Below are 23,819 nucleotides of genomic sequence, written 5' to 3' on the forward strand. Positions count from 1 at the left end.
ACAGCAGTGGCAGAGCCTGGGAGCCGTGTCTCGTGGGGCTCAGCTCCAGCTCCAGTGGGCAGAGGCAAGTCCCCGCTCCCCAGCAGCGAACACCGCGGGTGGCAGCACCTACTCACCCGAAATTAGTTGGTCCAGGTCCACCTGCTGACAGTGGTCTTCGTCCACATGCAGCACGAGGAAGCCTGAGGAAGAATTTCAGAGTCAGGGCTCGGTCTGGATTCCACCACGGAGCCCCACATCTGAGGAGACAGGTAATGGTGCCACGCTGCCAGGCGCCAGCTCGCTCACCGCTGCGTCAGCGCCTGGTGCGGGGGCTCAATGGAAACCCCACAACAACCGCTCAGGGAAGGGCCATCATGGCTGTTGTACGTGCAGCACCCTAACATGCACCCCAAGGAGATGCCTGCCAGTGTTTCTGCTGCCTGCAGCTCTAGCAACTTATCCTAGAGCATCACAGGGCACATCCAAGCACGGCACTGTGCTGAGAGCAGCAAAACCTCCACACACGCACCATCCCCAAGGGGTAAAAGCAAGGCTGGGTACGACCCTCCCTCCCCAGAAAGAAGGAACCACAGCAATACACGGAGCTGAGGCAGCTCATCTGGCCGCGTTGCTCACCTCACCTGCCTGCTGCACAATGACCCTGGAGACCTCTACAGCGATGGACCGAGCTGGTCCAGGCCCCATAGAGGGCATCATCTGTGCAGCCTGCAGGCAGCCCACTCCTGCTGCAAACCAGGGTCTGTAGAGGCACTGCCCATGGCAGGCGGCCACCCAAACCACGGCATGACCTGGCCACATGCTTTCCACCTCGGCTGGTCATGCAGACACTGTGCACCCAACCAGCATCAGCGGCACATGGCTGGAGAGAAGTTTCTGGGGCACATGGCACATGCACCCGTCCCCAGGCCGGGCACGGCAAGGTGCAGGCCTTGCTTCCGCGGGACACGGGAGCACCAGATGACCTGGCCGTTACCAGTGCCCTCTCAGCAAAGCCAGGGACAAAAAGCATTCCTGGGACAACAGGGACAGGTGTGCACACCATCTGGGGAGTGGACACCCCCGCAAAGCCTGAGGAGCAGCTTGGGAGTGGGGCCCCAGCAGCCTCACCGATGAACATGGGTGCTGCCGCTCGAATGTCCACCCAGTTGCTCTTGAAGTAGAACAAGTTGGTTACTATCAGGCGGTTGAGCATCTCAGGGTAGGTCTGCATCTAAGGAGAGAAAGAGCCACCGCACAAGTCACGCAGGACATGAGACTGGCTGCCTGCAGCACTGGCACCATCTCCTGGAAGCCAGGAGCTCCCGGGGAGGCTGAGGGCAGCCCAGGAACACACCTGAGCCTGGAAAAGTGCCCAGTGGGGACGCAAGGGCAGGACCCTGAGGACCTTATGGACCAGCAGCCCCTGCCTGAGCCCTGCCAGGCTGCACCAAGCCCCGTGGGCAGTGCCGGCACCGGTGCCACGGGCACTGGCGGCTGCTCACCAGGTGTTTGCAGACGTTGTTCATGAACTCGCCGTAGTGCAGGCTCCTGTCTTCCCGCAGGTGGTTGAGGAACATGTCGCAGAGCCCCTCACAGCCCATGTTGGGGCCGCACATGCGCAGAGCAAACTTGCAGGCCTGCAGCACAGAGAGGGGAGGCTGCAGCGTGCACTCGAGAGCTCAGCACCTCGCAGGATCCCTGCGCTGAGGCAGAGGACCCCTGTTCCAGCCAGCCAAAGCGGGCAGCAGGGCACTCACTTTGACAACCTCCGGCTTCGGGTCCTGGAGGTGCAGCAGCAGTGTCACCAGCCCGTTCAGGATCTGCTCAAAGAAGACTTCGCAGTTGTCTTCGCTGAACTTGGTCAGGTTGCCAAAAAGCACGATGGATGACTGGCGGAGGTCAGGCTGCTCCTGTGGGCAGAGGGGATGAGCAGGGTCCAGCGGGAACCGATCTGCACTAGGTATCTCCTGCCTTGGGGGATATGACTGGCATGGCTGTTCCCACCACCCATCACCCTGCTTCTCAGGTTGGAGGGCTTCAGAGCAGCAGGAGAAACGCTGCCGTCTGTCCTGAACCCTTGGCACCTCCTTCCCTGGCTGCCCTGCTCTTCAGCTGCAGGACCTCAGCTTTTCTGTTTGTTTTTGAAAACCACTTTAGATGGTTCTTCACCAGGAAATACCAAAACTGCCCATGGCTGGGACGGCTGGGACACCCACGGACAACTTCTCCCCTCTCCCCGGCCTCACTCTGCCCCAGGACACCCGCACAAACCAGCTCTGGCTCAACCCCACACCCGCTACCTGGTGAAATCAAGGTCCAACAGCCCATGCAATGGGCACCTCCGCTTCCCAACCACCCTGTGTCCTTACACAGGCAGCACTGAGCTCCCAGACCTCCTTCCCCAGCCCCAGGGATGTGCCCCGCAGCACCTGCGCACGTGTCCCCTGTTAAGCAGGCGCTGGCTCGGCAGAGGAGCCATTTCAGACGTGCCGGGCAAAGGCACGAGCTTGCCCTGCCTGGCACAGCCAGGGCGCTGCCTTACACTGTCAAAGAAGGGCCGGATCCTGATGGCGATGTGGAGGAGCATGGACTGGATGTCTCTCTCCTCTACATGATCCAGGAGCTTGGAGAGACTGGACATGGCCTCAAGCGCAACCAGGTTGTGCGGGTCGTCTTTGTCATCCATGCCATTGACCATGGACGCCAGGAGCGTGGCCCCGTGCTTCCTCACCTGCAAGGGAAGCGGCAAGAAAAGTGGTCCTGGCAGGGCAAGGACAGGGGGCTGGCAGGGACACGTCCCCTGGGTGCTTCGCAGCAGGCTCCTGCCCCATGCTGCCCTTCCAGCCAGAAAGAGCTGAAAGAAAACTTAAATTACGACTGCCCCGGGTAAAGCATCTTCTGCAGAGGCCAGTTACTGCACGTGGTAACCGCTTACCACAGTCACCAGTTCCCCTCCCGCTGGAACCATCAACGCAGTATTTCACTGTGTAATCAGAGCTGGTGCATACACAGCAAAGGGGGAAATTCAGTTTGCGTAAGCCACGTTAAGTCTGCCATCACTTAATTCTAAGTGCTCGGCTTTGCAAACTAAGCCATGCTACCCATGGCTTACGGAGCGTAGCTGGGAAGGCACAAGGATGGACAGACAGACCGCTGTCCCTGAGCCACCTGGGGACGGTAGGAGCCCTGGAGCCCTCCCAGACCTGCACCTGCCCGGCATTGCTCCCGGCTGCCCCAGCGGATCACAGACAGGAGCATCCGCAGCTCTCCCAAGGGGCTGGAAAGGCGGTTGCACTCCGGCTGGGGTGAGCGGTGGAGCCGGCGACAGCTCATCTCTGCCAACACCCCAACTGCAACTGCACGGGCTCTGCGCTGCCCTCCTCATCCTCGCCGGGCTGCACTGAGCACTCCCGGTTTCTCGCTTCCCCAAGGCAGCGCTCGCAGCTCAGAGTGCCAGATGCTGGTAGAGCGGCGGCTCCGACTGGGATATGCCAACAGAATGGTATTTTTAGTAGCTATGTATATTTTAGCAGCAGATCACGGTAGTGTATCGCCTGCCTTGGGCTGGCCCACCGTGACCTCTTCCTGGGCTTTGGCACAGTCAAGAACAGGAGCGGGGTGCCTGCCAAGCCCCCCACTGCCGCCAATCAGCTGTCGGGTACGGAGAGCTGCGGGGCTGGGCCGGCAGCTCCAGGCAGCCCGATGCTCCCACATCTGCAGGGTTTGTGGCATCGGCTCCTCTCCTGGGCAGGAAAGGGGGGGTCAGCCACGGCGTCCTGGCTGCGAGGTGCACCTGGACCACCACGCATCCTCCAGGTGAAGAGCTGCGAGCACAGAGCACCCTGTGCCTGCCCTCCCCACAGGGTGCTCCGCAGAGTAAGCACTTCGGAGAGTGGGGATACCGACTCCTGCCTGCCTGAACCCTGTTGCTGGGACAGGGGACCGCTTTGCTTTTAAGGATCCATTTCTTGGCCAGCAAAACCACCGCAGCAGCAGGGAAGAGCGATGGGCTCGCAGGTCTTGCACAGGCACGATGCTGCTGCCTGCGTGGGCAGCTCCACGGGTGAGCTGGCTTGTTCAGGCCAGCCAGCCTCCCCCGAGGAGACCAGGCTTTCCTCCCAAGCCAGGCTTTTATAAAGGTGTCTCCTAAAGCACTCAGAAGTCTGAACCAGAGCAGCGCCTGCCTGCAGAGGTAGGGATGCACAGGACCACTGTCACCACGGTTCTGGAGTAGGCAGATGCAGTAGCCAAAGGGCAAGTAGGCAGGGCCACCAGCCACCCCAGCACCCACCCTGTCTTTGATGAGCAGCATCTCCTGGTAGATGGTAGCATCTCCTGCCTCCTATTCCCACCAAGCCTCGGCCAGGACTCCCCGGCTGAGCAGCACCACGCTCACTCTCACCTTATCTGGCGAGCCAGAGGCGATGTTGCCGAGCCCCCGGAGCGCTAGCATCCGCACCAACATGCAGCTGTCCTTCTGCCTCCCCGTCATGTTATCCATCATGGTCTCCAGCAGGATCAGGTCATTCACCACGTTACTATTGAGGAGCTAAAGCAGAAGAGTCTCAGCATCAACAGGACAGGCGCCACACAAACCACAAGGGAGATGATGGCCAGGCTTCAGACACTCTTATTCCTTTACACTGGGGAAGACCCCCAGGAGAGTTGCTTTGCCCCCTGGTTCCCCTCAGGCCCTCGCTCCATATTTGCATGCTAGGGGAACCCACAGCCCCTGCGCCACTCAGATTTAGGGAATTTGTAACAATTTGTAACATGTAAATTGAGAAAACTGAGGACCCCAAGTTGGGAAAAAGGGGGAAGCCCGGGTGAGCACCGACAGCTGGGAGAAACCCACAGAACCTACATGAAAGCTGAATCCTTGCCCTGAGATCGATCGCCTGCCAGCTGCGATGGGCTGGGCTATGAAGAAGTTGGGGTGTTGACTGCGCCAGAGGACCAAAGTGCATCCCCTGGGCTGTGGGGTGGCCAGCAGCACAGCCAGCTGCCCTTCCTGAGCGGTGCAGGGGCAGCCGCAGCCCCCACAGCCCCCGGCAGCATCCCCAGCACTGAGCAGCAGAAACAGCGATTTTGGCGAGCAGCTCCCGGTTCCCGGAGCGCTCTGGGAGGAGCCGGCCAGGCAGGAGCTCAAGGAGACACATGCAGGACACCTGGCTGGAGATGGCAGAGCTGCTTTCCTGCCGACCCTCCAGCCAAGCCCCTGGGTGGTGGGGAGAGCCACATACGGGAGCGGGATGTGCTCCAAGGAGCATCGCTGGCCCTCACCGGTGGGGCTCGGCTCCTCCCAGATGGATCAGGCTGTGCTTTACTGAGCAGAGGCTTAGCCACCAGCAGCGGTGGGGTCCAGCAGGAGCCCAGTGCTGAAGGGGCACTTCTGGGTTCGTGGGTGCCAGCGTGGCTGCCCTGGTGTGGTCACTCCCTCTCCCCAGAGCTCCCCTCCGGCCTCCAGCTGCGGCAGGGGACTCCCCATGTGTGCCCAGTCACCTGCTGGCACCACTGGGAGGCCAGGAGCCCAGAGGGACCCACGACACAAGACCCAGAACCCCAGAGCCTGACCCACAGGCAGGCACCGCTGTGCGAGCACAGAGCTGGGGCTGGATGGCTGTGGGCAGCCAGGGCTGCGGGCAGCCACCAGTGGCATCCTCCTGGGTCCCATGGGCTGGCACGGAGCCCCCCATCTTGCTGGGATGGGGCAGTGACAGCTATCCTGAGGGGGCAGCTGCACCTCTGCCACCGTGCAGGGGACCCCCAGAGGCTGGGGGAGCAGAGGCTGCCGAACACCGGCCCCGTGCTGCCCATCTTCTCGCTGCGCCGGCCCTGTGGCCGTTCCCCTCCTTGCTTCCCCTCTGTCATCTCCGTCACTGGCACGGCCGAGAGAAAAGGGACTGCGCTCTCACCTCATCAGTTTTGAGAGAGAGGGAGACACAGGCATTTGCTTCCTTCCCCTCCAGCTCCACGGTGAGGCAAAGCTGCTATTTTAAACCCTTTAAGGATGCAGAGAGCCAACCACACTCCAAAACTAAAGCAGATTCTGGGACAGGCTCCAGGAGCCGGGCCAGCAGCTCCCCCAGCCAAACAGAAAATAAAAACAGTGCCTTAATCCCAGGCTGCTTAAGCAGCTGAGAATTTAAAAGGTGGTTTATAAGGGGGGATATAGTTCTGCATTGTTGGCATAAGGTGCTCCTTTATGTAACAAAAACTCCTCGAGTGGCCCAGGGCTTTAAGGTGGTATGTACGGAGAGATAGTGTTACAGTCTGCTGGCTGCGCTGCCGGCGAGGGGAAAGGACTTGAGTCACTTCATTCCTCAGGGTGGTACGTAAGGACGGAGTTACGGTTTGCTGGCTCATGGCGGTGATGTGTTCAGAGTTGGACTCCTGCGAGCGCTTCTCTGCCATCCCCTCTACCAGAGGGTCGGGAAGCCGAGGAGGACAGGCAGAGCCCTGCTGCCGCGTAACCCTCGTCCCAGCTGCTCTCCAGCCAGGCAGGGAGAGTTGGGCGGATGGCCAAGGGCCACCCTGCAGCGGTGGCTCGGCCACGCTGCACCTCCCCGCGATGCCCCCTGCTCACCTCGGCGAAGAAGGCGGTGGTGGTGATTCTCTGGCTGTCAAAGACGCTGCTCAGCGTCGGGATAAGGTTCTTCACGATCAAGGGGAGCCGGGGGCCGGCGTGTCGTGCCATCGCACTACCAAGAGAAGTGGCATGTGTCACCCACACCGCCTGGCTGCACTCGGGGCTACAGGTGGCTTCCGGACCCCGGGGGGGCTTCAAAGTGGTTGGTGAGACCCCCCTGCCCAGAGGTCTGAAAACTGCCAAGCACAGCGAGGTGCTGGCACCGAGCCCCAAGCCGTGGGGCACCAGTGGGCTGCTGCAACGTGCCTCTGCTGGGCACCGCCACTTCCCATGCACAGGGTGGGCAGCTGCAGCCTGGGGCACTTTGAGCAGCAGCGGAGCCTCAGGCAGTCCCGCCTTTCGCGCCTCTGCGTCCTGCTGCTGTGCAGAAACACATGTTGACATCCGGGACAGAAAAGCCGGTGGCCCTGGCCTGGCATTGTCCCCTCCTACCACCCACTCGCTCAGAAATGCAGGGCAGGACCTCAGCCCATGCCTGATGTGTGCTGGGCACCCTGGCAGGAGCCTGTTCTGGCAGACCCGGGCCAGGAGGGACGGGTTTTGTTTTGGATGAGACGCTCTCAAGTGTTTGGGAGGTTCAATAAAGCACTTTTGCAAATACTGGAAAATCCCAAACCGCTCATCTCCTCCGTGGCCATCCAAGAGCTATTAACAGCCCTGGGTGGAGGGACAGTGAAGTCCCCGGCTGAACCAGGCTCCGCCGAACCGAACTATGGTCTGTGGCTGTCCCTCGGCCTCGCCGACTCGTGCCAAGCTCACTGCCGCTGGCACCAGGCTGCGCAGCTGCGGTGGGAAGGACAGGCAGCCCAGCCGGCCGTCTGCAGGGATCAAATGCTGCTGCTATACTCAATGAACCACAAGGACATTTCAGGAGCAGCAAAAGGGGGGGGGGTGAGAAGTTTCTATCCGAAACCTTTTAGTGTCCGTCACACCTTGGTTAGGAGGGAACAGGGAGCCTGAGCTGTGGCAAGAGCACAGCAGAGCAGCTGAGGGCAGTGAAGGTTTGGGTGACGTGGCTGGAGAGCTGCCACCCAGCCCGAGCAAGGGGCGTGCTGGGGCAGCAGGGGCAGCAGGCATGGCAGCACCACCAGCCGGCGGGCACTGCAGCTCCCCCTCCCCGCTTGCTGTCCCACTCCCAACAGCCGCGGTGCAGCTCTTGCACCAAAACTAAAGGGAATAGCGGCGAACCAGTGTGTGGCACCACCACCTTACCGGGCGAGCACGGCGATCCCATCGTGGTGCCTCTCCGGACTTGCCATCAGCTCCCAGCCGCCGGCGTTGCCCACAGCCCTGGCCACCTCCTCGCTGCCCCCCCGGGCCAGCATGACCTTCAGTGTTTCCACGGCACAGCTGGGGAGAGAAGCACGGCGGTCAGGTCCGGGTGGGCTGCCTGCCCTGCCTGCAGCCCTGCCCGTGGCGGCAGGTCATGGGGTGGCGGGCAAGGGAACCTCTTGCCCGGGGAGTGCGGGGACACGCGGGAGGCGTTCAGGTGCTTGAGGACGGGATGAGTTATGCGAGGGCTTTAGCTGGAGTGAGCGAGCCCATAACTCACTGCTACTTCCATTTATGCTGTGACGTTTCCCGTTAAAGTGATCCAAGACAATAGACTGAAAAGTAAAGAAGTCCAGAACTACTTTAAGGAGGGGTTTTTTGCATTAATATTTTATAGGTAGGGATTATTTTGCTGTGAGCACAGAGCAGCATATGGGAAACATACATTATCCTGTCAAAACAAAACAAATATTAGCAATGGATAAATCTTAGCCTTCAATACAAGCAAGAGGAATGTAGTTACCACACACACAAAGAAAACATCATTTAGTAGGAGCGTCTCCACACGAAGGTCTTGCAGCTTATGAGCTGTATTCCTGCTATTTTGGCTTCTTGTAGGGACGGGCCAAGCTGCCGTGACAAGGGACCAGTGCTTGGAGGGACCGCCACCCCCGCCAAGCCCCAGGAGGCTGGAGGGTGAAGGCAACCACAGGGTTCCACTGCAGCCACGTCCTCCAGCAGCTGCAGGAGCCCCACAGAGCCCGGCTTGCCTTAATGAAGGACACCCAGTCACACGTCTGGCACAGCCCAAGTTGAGACTAACAACAGAAAATGAGCCCTGACCACCGTACACACAGGCAATGCACCTCGCCACACCAGACCTGAGGCTTTGGGCAGTTTTGTACCACACTCATCTGTTTTATCAGGAGCTGGGGCTGGGGTTCTCCAGCAAAAGCACCCAGAGGACCTGCTCCCCCAAGCAGAGCATCCTTAAGGGCCAAAGCCGAGCACCTGCCCACGACAAAATCGTGAGGAGCAGGAAAGGAAACAAGTAGAAGAACGCAGGTTTGCTTTTCTGCTTGGCACAGCCACGTCTAGCGCGCAAAGCAAGAGACCTGCGCTGCATCCCCTGTGAGCCAGAGCAGGAGCTGGCTGGTCCTGCACCGCTCTGGTGCAGGGGGCACATGGTAGCCAGTCAGGCAGCAGGGTATGGACCCCTGGGGTGGATAGTGCAGGACCCTCAGGTCTGCCCTGCAAAACCGATCCGGGTGAGCCCACAGAGCAGCCACTGGGCTCCACTAGCCACGGCAAACGGAAAAGCGGAAGCACGAATGCTTGCTGCGCCAGCTTGCTCCGCTCTTGGGAAGAGCCCAGGCTGGCAGAGAGTCTTCCAGCATCCTTTAAGCATCCCTGCATCACGAAGACTACAGGACAACAAGGAATTAATTACTAATTAAAGAAAACCTTAGGTGGAAGCATTCTTCCACCATCTGTCCGTGCCAATCTGCCAGTCTACGTAACAGTCCTGGTTTCACTGTTCCGGAGTCTGGCTGCCCAGGCCTTCCGAGTTTTCTCGCCCAGCCAGAGGCAGCCCGAGCTGCTGCAGGGCACGCAGCTCCCACGCTGGCTGAGCCCTTCCTTCCCGTCAGCCATGGCTGAAAGGGCCAAGTGACGTGCAGCGGCTCCATTTAGAGAGGTCCTTCCAACAGTGCAAGTCTCTGACCTCAAAAATCCCTTCCAGCAGCCTGGAATAAAAACCAGGCTCTTTTTTTTCATCGCGGCAGTTCATTTGGTGGGGAGGTGTGGTGCGTACTTCACCTACTACTGCCTGTTTGGAGCAGGAGAGCCAGACACATGCCGGCTCTGCCAGCCCGGCAGCTCCGCTCCCCAGGAGCCATATGGTCCTGCAGAGTGGGTCCCACACAGCAGAGCTCCGCCAGTGCTGCTGCTCAGCAGATACGTGGCCGTACCTCTGCCCACAGCATGCCCCTGGGGCACGCTCTCCCTAGGGCAGAAATCATCACTGCACGCTGCCACTGCACTGGGGCCACCCAGCCCCAGAACCACAGAACACTTTGGGTTGGAAAGGACCTTAGAGACCCCCCAGTCCTACCCATGGCTATGGGCGACACCTCCCACCAGACCAGGTTGTTCCCAGCCCCGTCCAGCCTGGCCTTGAGCTCCCAGGGATGTGGCACCCACAGCTGCTCTGGGCAGCTTGTACCAGCACCTCACCACCCTCACAGTAACAAATTTCTTCCTGATATCTGACCTAAATCTCCCCTCTTCCAGCTTAAAGCCGTTCCCCCTGTCCCATTGCTACAGGCCCTTGTACAAAGCCCCTCCCCAGCTTTCTTGTGGGTCCCTTCAGGTACTGGGAGGTGCTCCAAGGTCTCCCCGGAGCCTTCTCTGCTCCAGGCTGAACCACCCCAACTCTCTCAGCCTGTCCCCGCAGGAGAGGTGCTCCAGCCCCCTGAGCATCTGCATGGCCTCCTCTGGCCCCGCTCCCACAGGTCCGTGTCCTTTTTGTGCTGGGGGCCCCAGAGCTGGATGCAGCGCTGCAGGTAAGAACACCAAGCCAGTCTCCCTGCCCCAAGACGAGGTCCACCTAATTCTGGTCTGATTATTCGCTACATCTCCAGTCCTTTCAGCCCGTTCCTGGGGTTTTCGCCCTTGCTGGCAGGGAGCCCACCACCCCCAAAGCCCAACCTGAATTGCACTCCAGCTTTGGAGACCTCCCCTCCTGCAGCAGCATGAGGACCACTGACATTTTTGAAGAGTAAGAAAACTCCATAAGCCTCAAAACTCAATGCTTGCACACAGGTGAACCTGTCACGTAGTCCAAGAAAGCTGCAGTGGCATTTATTTTCTTGCAATGTAGGAGAACAGCAACAGAAAGCCTCCCGGCAGATGCTCATGGACAGCAGATGCCCACCAGCTCCTTGCCTGTGGACAGGCTCTGACAGGCGACGTCCCAGCACCAGCCCAGTGCTCTGGGTGGCTCCTCAGGAGGGATTGTTCCCGGCAAAGCCCCTGCACGCCACTGCAGGATTCCCACTCTGCTCGAAGCTCCCCGATATTTCGGCTCCCAGCCTGCTGCTCCAGACTCTCCTGCTCCTTAACAAGAGCTAAAAAGCCCAAGGTGAGTGCAGCAGGTTAAGCCCCCACACAACCAGAGGCTGCTCCTGCATGACAGATGGCGAAAGCCGCTCATTCACAAGGTTTGCTTTTTCCACAGTGTCCTATAGACACTTCCTTCCTTTCCAACAAAAGCCCATGTCTTCCAGCCTCCCTTTCCTGCCAAGCTATCATATTCACCTTTACCATCTCTCTTTGGCATTTAAATATCATGAAGACTTAGAATTCAAAACGCGTACAGGAAATTACTTTGATATTGTAACCAGCTCCTGGGACAAGGCTGGAATTTCACATCCCCGCGGTTTTTCTGCGCGTTGGACAAAGGCTGCTCCCCCTCCATCCGTCAGCGCTGGCTTCACGGGCACGCAGCCGCCTGCCTGCACCCACGTGGCAGGAGCGAAAACAGGGCTCTGAGCAGAGCCACGTGCTATCCCCTGCCCCTCCAGTCAGGCCCTGAAGATTTCTGGCAGGAGCCAGCATGACGAAGCACCTCTCCGGGCTCCCCGAAAGCCGGCAGCGTCACCAACACACAGCCCGGCCACGGGGGCTCCGTACCAACACCTGCAAGATCAGGCGGGGAGATGAGAAGCGGCACTGAGAAAGCCAGCAGAGCGCCTGCCCGCCGGCCATGTCTGGGGAGCGGCGACAAAGGAAGCTTCTTCCCTTCTTGAGGGCACACACGCTGCATGTGACCCACCGACTGCGGTCCCAGTGGAGTGAGGCGGAGCGTCGCCAGCACACCCACGGTTGGGCCAGCCCTAGCAATGCAAGCCGTGGGCTCAGACCAGTGAGAAACCTCTCTGGACCAATCCTGCCCAGCTTCACCCCGCAAAGCCTGGGACCAAGTTGGCTGCCTCTATTGGCGCCGGCAGGAGAGAACCAGCCTCTGGCAGAGCTGCTCCCTGGGGGCTGCAGGAGAGGGGCTGGGGGCTCCCCCATCCCACATCTAGGGTGTCCGCCTTGAAGAGCTGCTGGTTCCTACTGATTTTCTGGCCAGCACATCGCCTTTTCTCCCAACAAGGACCCTGGGGGGCTCTTGTACCCCGATGGTTCGCTCTGGGGATAGACAGCCAGACAGAAGCCTAGGCCAGCAGTGGGGAGGGCCACGGGCTTGACCAGCCCCAGCCCCCCTCCACGGATGGAGCAGTGGGCCCAGCAATAGTTCAGCACGCTCTGCTTTGTATCCCCTCTGCTGTTTGGAGTCCAGACGCTTTTGGAGGAACAGCACTCATTCCTGGCTCCGACACCTCCTTCCCTGGGAGGCAACCAGTTGCTTCGAGTTCCCTTCAGTGCTCCCCACGTTATGGCACGGGGTCTGGCTGGGACCTGCCCACGCCTCCCTTCCAGGAGCTGTTAAGGGGGAAGAGCATGACGAGAACAGACAGTTCTGGCTGCACGAGCCCAAAGCCACAAAGGCAGTGCAAGTGTCCGCTCCCGCTGCAGGGACCTGCACAAAGCCATCACAGTCTGCGGCCATGCAAAACACCCAAGGGGACGGGGCGGGCGCTGCAAGCTCGGGAAGCGATGCCGCCACAGGGCGACCCACGATCGGCCTTAACCAGCCGGCTCCTCCAATGCATTTGGCTCGTTTAATTTTATTCTAACATGTGGTCTAAATAAAACACTAATCAGATAGCAGCCCTGCCATCCCGCACAACAACCTGCTTCCACTCATTACATCTCCCTGCTGGAGAGGTCACCTCCACGCCAGCGGCAGCTCCCCGAGGTGAAGAGGGAGCGCACAGCAGCACGGCGGGGTGCTGCTCAGCGTGCCCAGTGCCACCGCGCCACTCGCTCCGCTCAGGGGGGAGAAAACAGCCTTTCCAGGGGAGGAAGCAATCCTTTGGGATTTAACAAATGAACCGTCAAGCGATGCTAGAGCTCTTTCAGCTCGCAGCTGCTTTGTCTGGTGTCTTTTTGGGCTCCTCCAGTCTTCCCCCCTCCCCCCCCAAGACTAATAATACCCTGTCAAAAACCCAAGTTTGGAAACCCACAAGAGGATAAAACTGAGAATGAGGGCTGAGCTCCCTCCCCGCGCTCTGCACTGCTCTGACCCACGCTCCAGGGGAACCTGTAAACATTTTGCTAGTGGAGGGAGCAAGCAGGTAGCTGGAGAAGCAGCTCCAGAGAAGGGCTCCCTGCCCTTCCAGCCCCACTAAGCCCACAGTACCTCCTGCCACCGCTGCCTCAGGTCTGGGCTTAACCCCGACATCCCCATAGATTTAACGGTCCCGCTGGTCAGCCAGACCGCTGGCTGCAGGACGAGGGCACCCCCGGTCGCAACAGCAGGGCTGCGCGGCGGCAGACGAGCCACCAGGAGTTGGGCTGAAGGCTGAGGGGCACTGGTGCCGCTTCAGACACCGCATCCAGAGTAGGCAGTGTGGCCGGTTGGGATGACCGATGCGTGTCAGCACCCAGCCCAGCCCCGGAGCAGCTCCACAAGGGTCGCCAGGCAGGCAGAGCCACCGCGTGCAGGAGCAGGACTGTTTGTATCTCATTCATATCCACATCACCTACAGAGGCTGAAGAGAGAAGCCCTGATCCTTTCTCCTACAGACCAAGGCATCCCCAGGGTAGCTCAGAGGTGCAGGAGAGAAGAAGAACCCCTTCGAGCTGCGAGGCACAGGCAGGCCCCGCAGGAGCCCCAGCCGGAGCCACACAGGGCACAGGCAACAGCTGGAGAGCCAGCGCTGCGCACCAATCCAGCCCAACGCCCACAAGAAGCTGAGGACCTGCACAGATTGACGGGACACATCCAGTGGCCCGGCAGCCCCCCCTGCACCAGGGGCTACAGCCACTCGCTCCCAGGGGGGAGCCCTGCAGCTTGCCAAAGACGGGCTCTGTCTTCATGGTATCCCAGCTCTCCCAGGGCAAAGGCTCTGCTGGAAACCTCCGGGAGCTGATGGCGCTCAGCACGTCTGAGCGAGGCTCAGGAGTGGTGTGGAACAGTAGCCTGCACTGGATGCAGAGCCCACAGGGGACATGGACCCTGCGCACCTGGACCTGGCAGAGGGCTGCAGCCACCACCTCCGCTGCAGCCCCAGGAAAGCCCCACATGCAGGGGCCCTTTCAGCATCCTTGCTCTCTAAGGAGGGCAGATGCACAGGACTGACACGGGCACCCTGCGCCAGCAGACACCCTTCGGTGCTTGAACGGGGCCGCCTGGCTCAGCAGAGGATTATTTTTTAGCAGCTGTGGTGACTCTTTCCTGGGTTCAGCAACCGGCCCTTTGAGGCTGCCCGGACTCTCAGGAAAGAGAAATCATTTTTACAACACTCTTCAAATCTAGATGAGCCAGCCCCAGAGAGAGGCCAGGACCTGAACCCACATTTTAAAAAAGGTGCTGCTCACCCCGCTGCCCGCCCAGCATCGCCTCTCGGTGCGGCCACCCAAAGGCATTTGCTGCAAGCAGGCTGGGGGGCACAGCAGCCGAGTGGTGGCTGTTTGGGACCCCATCCCTCAGCAGGCAGAAAGCACCGCAGGAGGACAAGGCAGATGCAGTGGCTTGGCACTGCCACCTGTATGTGGGAGAAGACAGCAGCGTGGCCCAGTGCTGCTCGCTCAAGGGGCAGCAACTTGTTGTGACAGAGACATGCTGCAGCCATCGACACAACGAAGCCAAAAAGTTTGCTCTTTCCAGCTTCCCCTCCTCATCCTTCAGGGAAGCGGAGACATCCTCCCTCCCCGAGAAATGGTCATCTGCCTCCAACGTGCCCAGCCAGCCCTGGGGGGGCCCTGCCAAGACCCGCTCCTGAAAGCCAGCAAGGGTTTTTCGGGAGGCTGCGGCAGGAACGCAATCTGGCAGAGCTCTGGCACCGTGGCTGCCCCGGCTCTGCAAAGCACATCTTTCCCTGCGGCTGCAGGGGCGGCTGATTTAATGCTTCCCAATTTAGAGTTTGTGTTCTGAAGAAGAAAACACACACACAAAAAAACCCAAACCCCCAAAAACACACACCCCCCCAAGCCCAAACCGCACCAGAGGTCAGGCCGTCATACCTAAGGCGTTATGTCCCGGGTGTTATTACCCAGCCCGACGATTACAGCCACAGCACACACTATTGTGTTTGTACAAACAAAAATGAGTTCCACATGGCGGGTCGGCGCGTTCCCTCCGCACCGGCCGCCCAGCGCCCTGGCTTGGCCGTACCTGCAGGGATGGAGGCTCCGAGGGGCCGGGCCGTGGCTGCTGCTCCTCCTTTCCCTGCTCTGCAGGTTCTTCGGTAGCTGAACACCCACGGTGCAGCTGACGCGCAGCAGGAGAGTCACAAACAGCGGCGGGTAGAGTCCCAGCACTGCTGCCCCAGACTCCGGAGCAGACATGATCTCATACAAAGCACATGTGGCCTGGAGAGAGAGGGGGAACACGCGGGAGAAGAGGATTAGGAGGGGATCTCCCACACCATGCTGCTATCTGTTAGTAAATAACCCAGCGAGAGCACGGGGGGGCTTTTTTCCCTCCTTCCTGCAACGCCAAGTCTAACAATGCATCGGCATCTACCCGTAGCGTAACCTCTCCGCATCCCACACGCGGCTCTGATGGAGCTAGAGCTGCTGTTAAAAGCCCTGCTCCTGGGGAAAGCTGGGTGTTTCCAGCTGGGAGAGGTTTGAAGTCTGTACCTGGGGAAGGAGAGCAGATCCAAGAGCTCAGGTTTTATGGGCAGGAAGACAAGGCACACACAGAGCCCTTCGCAGAGCCCTATTCCGGCCAAGTTAAAAAGCCATAATTACACGGCACAATATAGAGGGGTGTTAAAACCAGAGTGGGGAGGGGAGGGGGAGTTGCTTTCCGTGTGGCTGATTGTGTACCATCTGCATTTGGTCCTTCAGAGAAGGAGGAAATTTTCACAGCTGCTTTACTGCTTAGAAAGCTGCCAAGCTGGGTTTATTTTTTCTGAAGGGATAAAATGCAAAGTGGTCTCCCTTGAGGATGGACACCTGAGAGGCTTTTTACGAGCCGGTGGATTAGCTCTAATAGGCATTACACAGCGATGCGTTATTTCCAGAGTCCACGCCTGGCACAAACCCCCGAGCCAAGGAAATGAAAAAAGCATTCCAGGTGTCCGTGTGGGGAAGGGCATCTCCTGCGGGGCTGGGAGCAGGGCAGGGCCAGTGGCAGGACACTTACAGCCAAGGGCAGGGGTGTCGCGATGCGCTCGGATCCACTCCCCAGCAGGAAGCACTTGCTCTCCTTGTACGGGACATCCCTGTTCACCTTCTCCAAGAGCTGCTCCAGGATCTGCGAGGTGAGGGTGGGCTCGGTGGCCAGTGACCTCCACATGGTGCATGTGTGGCTAGAGGAGAAGAGGGAGGGGAGCGCTGCGTTGGCACCAGCTGCCATCTCATTAACTCCCTCGTTTGAGGGGCAGTGAGCATCGGCCCTCTCCTTGCGCCAGGGAACACCTGGGTCACTTCACCCACCACACAAAAGCAGGCGAGGAGCACATCAACACCAGACAGGAGCCCCACTGCCACAGTGGCTAGTGCCTCGCTGCTGGCAAAGCCGGCACTGAGAGTGGGAGCCCACAACAATGGCAAGCCCCGGCCGGACAGCTGTCCTGGGTGGGAGCTGTGTGCAGTGCAAGGCTGGGCAGCAGCCTCCCCCGACAGCAGTGGCTGCACAGGGCGATCCTCACGCAGCAGCTGCTCTCAGACAAGATCCAGAGCTGCCCTGCAACCCCAAAACCCCACAGCTGCCCCGATACCAGCTCCTGCCTTGCCCCGTATGGTTCGCAAGCCTGCCTGCCGCGGCAGGAACAGTACGAGGAGGAGGAGAACATCTGCCCAAGGCTCAGCCCAGGGCTGGCACTGACTCAGCAGCTCTGGGGCAGGTGGCTGGCTCCGTAAAGCAGCACCAAGCACCCCAGCCATGCTCGGCTCTCTAGCTTTGCTAGTTCGCACTGCCAGAGCCTCTAAGCCCATCAAGCCCCCCGAAAGGCAGCTCCAGCAGCAAGCGGCCATGCTGATCCTTGAGCGTGCAAAGGAAATTCCAGCAGGGTCTGATTACTGGCATAAGCAGCCAAAAGATTATCCGCAGCTTAGGCGAAAGCTGCTCTGAAGCCCAGGCACCGTGAGAGCACGTGCGGGCACCGGGCCACCGCGACAGAGTGGGGCAGGACCTGTCAAAGGGTAGCGAGCTGCCCAGCAGGCTGGAGACCACCACGCTCTTGTGCTGGGAGGCCAGGATATACACTGTCTGCTGGGCTGCTTTGCGGATGTGCTCCTCGTCCACCTCCTCCAGCTTGCTGTGGATGATGCTCATGATGTCAGGCACCTGTGGGAAGAAAACAGAGCGGCATCCAGCTGAGGGCCAGGACATACTGAGCACTTGGGGTCACCATCAGAGAGTCCCTGCAGCCAGGACACCCGTGTCCCTTCCCTTGACGGCAGCCCAGGCGGGTAACGGGACTTTAGGAGACAAGGTGGGTGGGTGGACCATCAGGCTCATCCTCACAGTTGAGGGAAGTCTCCCTGCTCGCTGGGCGGGTGCATGCAGAACCACAGACCTCTCTGGAATTCAAGGACCCTCCCCCACCCTGCCACACAGGTGTCAGGGGAGGCTGCAGGGTATTCCCAGGGGAAAGAGGATCCAACAAGGACCCCCACCTCCCCCGAGACACAGCCTCCCGGCAAGGCGCTCATGCTAAAGGCCCAGCCTCGACACGGGTGCAGCAAGAGGAGCTCGGCAAGCGAGTTCCTAAGAGGAACTCAAGCTGAACACAGGGAGACACCTCGGCACTCGCTACAAGCCATAAAACGCACGTTAAGACAAATAGGAAGTTCACGCGCAGACCAGGCCTGGCAGCAAATTCCCGAGATTAGGCGCAGAGCAGCCGAGTGCTCCGTCCCCAGCTGCGCTCGGGTCTGCCCCACCGACTCCGAGGCTTAGCATCGGTTCAGATTTCAGGATCTGGGCTGGACTGGATCTGACCGAAAGGTGAGTCATGTAAGCTGGAGCAATCCCGCGTAGGAGAGAGGCTAATAGGTAGCGAGCAGGACTTTAGCAGAAGCTCTAGCACAAAAGCAAGCCCGAGGAGTCACGGGAGACCTGGTGTTTCCAATTACTGCGAGAGAAAGGGGGAGCTTAGCCCAAAAGGTAGTGGATTAGACAAAAAAAGCCTTCTGTGTCCAGCACCTCTAAGCCCTCAGACTGGCTTCCCAGCCAGGAACCCTGGGCTCCCCCAGAGCTTGCAAAGGTTTCACAGGGAGCCTGAGCCCTTCTGGTAAAGTGAGCTTCTCTGAACTCCTCAACTCGAGCGGGAGCCAGACCGGAGCTGGCCTCGCCAGCAGCCGCCTCCTACCACACAGCAGCCTTCCCCGGCTACGAGGATGGAGGAGGAGAGCATGAGCGCACATGCCCATGGGACACAAAGAAGGTCAGGCGCCACAGCCCCCAAAAGCTCTGGGGCAAGCGTTCCTCCCGGCCAGGGATGCAAGGGCAATAGCTGATACAGACGGGGGTTAAACACCTCCCTTCTTCCATCAGGGCTGGACCCCTTCCTGTGCTGGGCATCATGCTCCCGCCCAGGGCTTGCCCCTTGCTGGAGCATCTCTGCCTATACCAGGGAAGCCCACCCCCCCCATCAAACCAGCTGCTGGAGCCGCAAGGGGAAGCTATCAGGCTGAGTACGCAGGAAGAAGGGGCAGCAGCAAGACCTGGCTGGAGTTGCCTCCCCAGGGCTGCGTTTGGACCAGGGAGGCCGTGCCAAGGCCAAGCAGCAGCAGCTCACCTTCTCCTGCAAGACCCCCCCACGCTCTTTGAGGAGGGAGTTGATCATGACGGTGGCTGCTCGGGAACAGTTCTTATCAGGGTCTGCCAGCCCCTCGAACATGGCGAGCAGGAGGCTCATCAGCTGGTCCGGAGGGATGCGCTTCCCGATCACCTAAGGGGAGGGCAAGCGGAGTTAAGCTACAGGTTTTTGTCACTCTCTGACAAGAGCGGACCCTTCGCCGACACTGGCAGAGCCCAGACAACGGGCGCCCAGCACAGCTTACGGCTCCCCCAGCTGCAGGCAGGATGACCCGTTCCTTGGCTCAGTGCCCTGTGGGACCGTCAGCCCAGAGCCCAAATCGGTGGTAATGAAGAGGAGCAAGGGCCAGGCCACCTGCCCCCAGGCCACCTGCCCCACGCCACTGGCCAAATAACCTGGGGCTCTCTTGGGATGGGTTGGTACAATGCAACCAAGCCATTAACCCTGCTCTGGTGACCACTGAGAGATGCTTTCCCAGGTCTTATGCTCTCCAGACCTGAGGGTGGAATAAGCTGCTCAGTAGAGAAGTTAGGGAGAATGAAGACAGGCTGAGAGAGTTGGGGTGGTTCAGCCTGGAGAAGAGAAGGCTCCAGGGAGACCTTAGAGCACCTCCCAGCACCTGAAGAAAGCTGGCAAGAGACTTTGTACAAGGGCCTGTAGCAATAGGACAAGAAGGAACGGCTTTAAGCTGAAAAAGGGGAGATTTAGGTCAGATATAAGGAAGAAATTTTTTACGCTGAGGGTGGTGAGGTGCTGGCACAGGCTGCCCAGAGCAGCTGTGGGTGCCCCATCCCTGGGAGCTCAAGGCCAGGTTGGATGGGGCTTTGAGCAACCTGGTCTAGTGAAAGGTGTCCCTGCCCATGGCAGGGGGTTGGAACTGGATGGTCTTTAAGGTCCCTTCCAACCCAAAGCATTCTGTGATTCTATGAATGTCCACTGGAGCAACAACACTTGGGAAATCGCAGCTTTTCCACGACAAAAAGATCCCACCAGCTTCTCCACAGCTACAGGTCCTTCCGGAGCAATGCTTGCGGAGCTCTCAGCAGAGAAAATGGCCATCAGAGAGGAGCTGACGCATGCAGCTCCCACAAAAGCCGAGTGGTCACCCCTCCTCCCATCCCTCACCACCAGACCCCAGATACTGTCCACAACTATTGAATCACTGTGGTTTGAGCACCACATTCGGACCCTTTTGGGTGTCCAGTATGTGCCCAGAATGGCTTTACCAGTGTCACAGCCATACTGGGAGGCAGCCAGGAGCCCAGGACCTGCAGGTCCCAAGCCAACCACCCCATGCTCCACAGGAGAGCCCAGCCAGCAACAGGGCTTCCTTCAGCCAGCAGCTTCCATAAAGGAGAACAATGTACCAAAGTCTCCACCACGGAGCATGCCGGTGGCCCCAGACAGGTCCCACAGGGCTGAGCTAGACACCTCTTTTAGGTGACATGCACAGAAACTATGTGCATTTTATACAGCAAGGTAAGTTTTTGACCCCAGCACTGGGAGCATCGATGGCTGAAGGGTTCAGGCTGCCTGTCAGAGCCCCGAACAGATGCACCGAGCCATGGCACAGCCAGGCATGAGTCCCTGTGTGCCCCCAGAGCATCTGCACAGATGTCCTCATTGGGGCATGCATGCCCAAAGAGGGCACCCAGCAGCTTCCCAATGGGGGTGAGATGCTCTAAGCATCCCCTGGCCAAGCCAGGGGAACCCTCCAGCTGGAGAAGACTGCAGACCAAAACCAAGGTAAGTTTTTGACTCCCCAGCAGCCTCCAGACCGTGTGGCTGGTCAGAACAGATGAGGCATCAAGTCTTCTGCAGCTCCCACTCCACAGCCTCACCACCCTGCAAAGACCAGGGCCAGGCTGGATGTGCCCTCCACCTTACCATGGCGATGTTGTTGCAGGTATGGAAGAGAACGGTGAAGTCAGGCTCCTCCAGGCCTTTCTTCAGAGCTTTCAGCCCCTCCACCATCTCATCTCTGTGATCCCGAGCAAAACCTGGATTCAGGGGGAGCATTCAGTGAGCAGCATTCCTCTGATTTTACACCCAAAAGAGACCTCCCCGTGCTGCTGCGGAGAGCTGCGCTTTACTCGCCAGCTGGCCCAGCTCCCAGGAGGGAGCCAAGAAACCGAAGCTGCTGCCAAGAGCCAGGAGAGCTTGCCCTGCAAGGAGCCACAGCGCTCTGGAGAGCGGGACCCAAAGTCCTCCCCAGGGCTTCACTTTGCTCAATGCTCGGGCCACCTGAAGTGGAGGACTGACCTCTCCCGGAGAGAAGGAGAACGCCAGGCTCAGAGCCCTGCTCCTCCACGCTCAGGCGATGGAGAGAGCCTTGGAAACCCAAACCCTCGCGGGATGCTCTCCACCAGCCCTGCTCCCGCAGCAAACCGCGCCGGCGGGTTCCCCCTTCGGGATGGCGTACGCGAAGGGATGGGACGTGCACCCCTCTGCCCAGCTGCAGAGAACCGGGCTCCTGCTGCCGGCACCGACCGCCTGAGCGGTGAAACCCCCCGCCGCCAGCACGCCCACCTTCATAGCACAGCTGGATGTAGAGCAGGCTGTAGACGCAGTCGACGGCATGCTGCCGAACGCTGGCCAAGGAGTCCGAGCAGCGCGGGGAGAAGAGCGCGATCAGGACGCTGAGGTTGTAGAAGGGGATAACGGTCTGCAGGGACGACACATGCAGGCAATGCTAGCGAGGAGAGCAGGGGAGGACGCTTCTAGAGGGTACAGCATTTCCTGACCGCCACGAAGCCCACCCTCACACCCCCGTGGGGGAGGACGTACGCACGCACGAGCCCCAGCAAGGCCGGCAGCGGTGGGAAGAAAGGCACTCGAGCACTGGGCTTACTTACATTGACGTTCAGCTTGCTCAGGTAGAAGTCCAGCAAGGCAGCGCTGACCTCCACCGCTCGCTGCCGCTCATGTTCCTTGTTCGACTTGATCCAGGGGCCTAAATGCTGCAGGCGAACAGCATCAGAAAGGTGAGCAGAGGCTCAGCTGCGTTGCCTTGCACAGCCAAGGCAACCTCAGCCCATGGTGCACACATGGGCTGTGGGAAATACGGCCCCGACCCAAGCAAACAACTCATCCTGGCTCATCTTCAGGACAACACGAGGTCTCTGCCTCCTGGTGAGGCTGCATGCACGCCCCCCCACTACCAGAGACCTCCTCCTGGGCCATGTGCTGGCCACCCTTCTCAGGCAACAGCAAGAATGCCCAAAGGGGCAATTGTCTGTGCCCTCCCCTCCAGACCTTGCCTCAGCCAGGCAGCATGAGCACCACCCCAGAGCAGCCATGCTGTGTGCCCAGCCTCTGCAGGAGGGTGACGAGGGTCACACTGGACCTCACATCACACAGAGAAACAAGGACCCGTCTCACTGTCTCCTGCCCTGGGTCCAAAGCTGTCTCTGCCTGGTGACCTCTGGTCAGCAGGCAGGCACCTCTGCCTCCCTGCTTCTCCCCAAAGAACCCCGCAAAGCCAGCCTGCACCTACCGCAAACATGTCCTGCAGCCCATGGGGGGTCAAGTTCCTCTGCAGGAGACTCTTCAGCAGGTCTTTAAGGGCACTGATGGTGTCACCATACAGCATCTAAGGAGGAAAGACCGACTGCAGGCTACACAAGCGCTGTGCCTCGTCCCAGAGAGCCAGCCCAGGCACCCGGGGAGGAACAGTGCTCTCTCTGTGCCTATTCCCAGCTTGTGGCACTCTCCCAGGTGTCGGGTGCCAAGAGGCAGCCACCTCCAGCTTAGCAGGAAAACACAGCAGGGACCAAAACCCCAGCTGCACAATCCACCTCCGCTGGAAGCGCCAGGTACGTGGTGGGGGTCAGCACTGCGGTGGTCATGATCTGCACCAGGTGCCAGCAGCTAGTCAGAGCCAAGCACGCTAGTACACAGGCTTCAGCACAGACCTTCCAGAAGGGAATTTGGTCCTTCTCCCCCTTGGGGACAAATTCCAGTGAGCCCAGTCTGAATGAGCCCTTTGAAGATGCTTACTGTTTCCTTCCAGGACTTATTTTGGGAGAAACTCCAAAAAAGAAAAGCTACAAAGCTTCATAGGATGGAAGGGAAGGAGAAAAGGATTAACAACTGAAACTTTTAGGCCAGATGCCTGCAAACACTAGCCAGGGACAGGCAGAGCCCCAGGCTGCTGCTCTGCAGCTCACCTTGAAAGAGCCGCAGCAGCGGCAGGCGATATGGTGGAACAAGGGGCTGCTCTGCAGCCACCCAGCAGCTGCAACAACTTCATTAGCAGCATGTTATTTTCATTCATTAAGCACTCAACCACAACTGAGAAGCAGCTGCAGCCTTTCAAAAGCTAGTTATGTAAAGGCCCCTTCTACCCTGCAGGGTTTCCAGGATCATTTGATTTTTTCCCTCAAGGGAGTTCATGCTCTTATTAGCAGCATTTGGACTTGCTGATAAGCTCATATTTTCTCACTTGCTATCAGCGCACAGAAGGGCCAGGCTTTTTCCAGAGATAAGTGAGCAGAGGAAATGGTGCAGCTTGCTTCCCCCGAGGTGCCCAGCTGAATGGAAAACAGGCCTTTCCCACGGCCGGTCTGCTGCCGGGGAGATGCCGGGGCCATGGCACCCAGTGGCTCACGGGACTGTGGAAAAGCATCTGTGCGCTGCCCGGGAACCGGTGCCCGGGATCGGCCGTGACCACGGCTCCCACACTGCGGAACGAAGCTCTATCACCCAGCCGGGTCGTGAGCGACCTGGTGTTAGTTCCGCAGCGGCTTTGTGCTGCCAACGCCAGGCAGGCACCCCAGCAGCTCCCTGCCTGCCTCAGCCTGCTGGTGCCAGATCCCGCACCTCCTTGTGTAAGGCATCGCCTCCATTCTCATCTCTCTCCTTCACCAGCTCCAGTGGTGGAAGGGCAAGCACGCTAGCAAGGCAGGTATCAATCAGCTCTGTCCTGTCGGGATCACTGAGGTGAGGCTCCAGGATGCTGACCCCAGGTTAAGGAAGCAACACGGATGCATCGAGCGCTCTGGGAGCGCCTTTCACCTGGCTAAGCAGGG

At 59.4% G+C, this 23,819-nt stretch overlaps 1 protein-coding gene across 4 annotated transcripts in view; it reads right to left on the reverse strand.

Annotated features, from left to right (window-relative positions):
* Positions 1-23,819, reverse strand: part of MROH1 (maestro heat like repeat family member 1) — a 56,968-nt gene that overhangs the window by 2,475 nt on the left and 30,674 nt on the right. For 2 of the 4 annotated variants that reach the window (XM_055800095.1, XM_055800093.1), the window contains 17 exons: positions 23,611-23,746; positions 22,286-22,381; positions 21,645-21,749; positions 21,319-21,454; positions 20,677-20,789; positions 18,769-18,921; positions 17,158-17,312; positions 16,167-16,332; positions 15,189-15,385; positions 7,844-7,981; positions 6,569-6,683; positions 4,385-4,531; positions 2,525-2,713; positions 1,740-1,892; positions 1,485-1,619; positions 1,111-1,213; positions 117-182 (listed from right to left, as the gene is read on the reverse strand). In XM_055800095.1, the coding sequence (XP_055656070.1) occupies positions 117-182; positions 1,111-1,213; positions 1,485-1,619; positions 1,740-1,892; positions 2,525-2,713; positions 4,385-4,531; positions 6,569-6,683; positions 7,844-7,981; positions 15,189-15,385; positions 16,167-16,332; positions 17,158-17,312; positions 18,769-18,921; positions 20,677-20,789; positions 21,319-21,454; positions 21,645-21,749; positions 22,286-22,381; positions 23,611-23,746 (2,303 nt within the window). Of the gene's footprint in view, positions 1-116; positions 183-1,110; positions 1,214-1,484; positions 1,620-1,739; positions 1,893-2,524; positions 2,714-4,384; positions 4,532-6,568; positions 6,684-7,843; positions 7,982-15,188; positions 15,386-16,166; positions 16,333-17,157; positions 17,313-18,768; positions 18,922-20,676; positions 20,790-21,318; positions 21,482-21,644; positions 21,750-22,285; positions 22,382-23,610; positions 23,747-23,819 lie in introns of all 4 variants that reach the window. The other 2 variants (XM_055800094.1, XM_055800092.1) reach the window with 1 other exon arrangement.

This window comes from Falco peregrinus, chromosome 3, assembly GCF_023634155.1.
Source record: "Falco peregrinus isolate bFalPer1 chromosome 3, bFalPer1.pri, whole genome shotgun sequence".
NCBI lineage: Eukaryota > Metazoa > Chordata > Aves > Falconiformes > Falconidae > Falco > Falco peregrinus.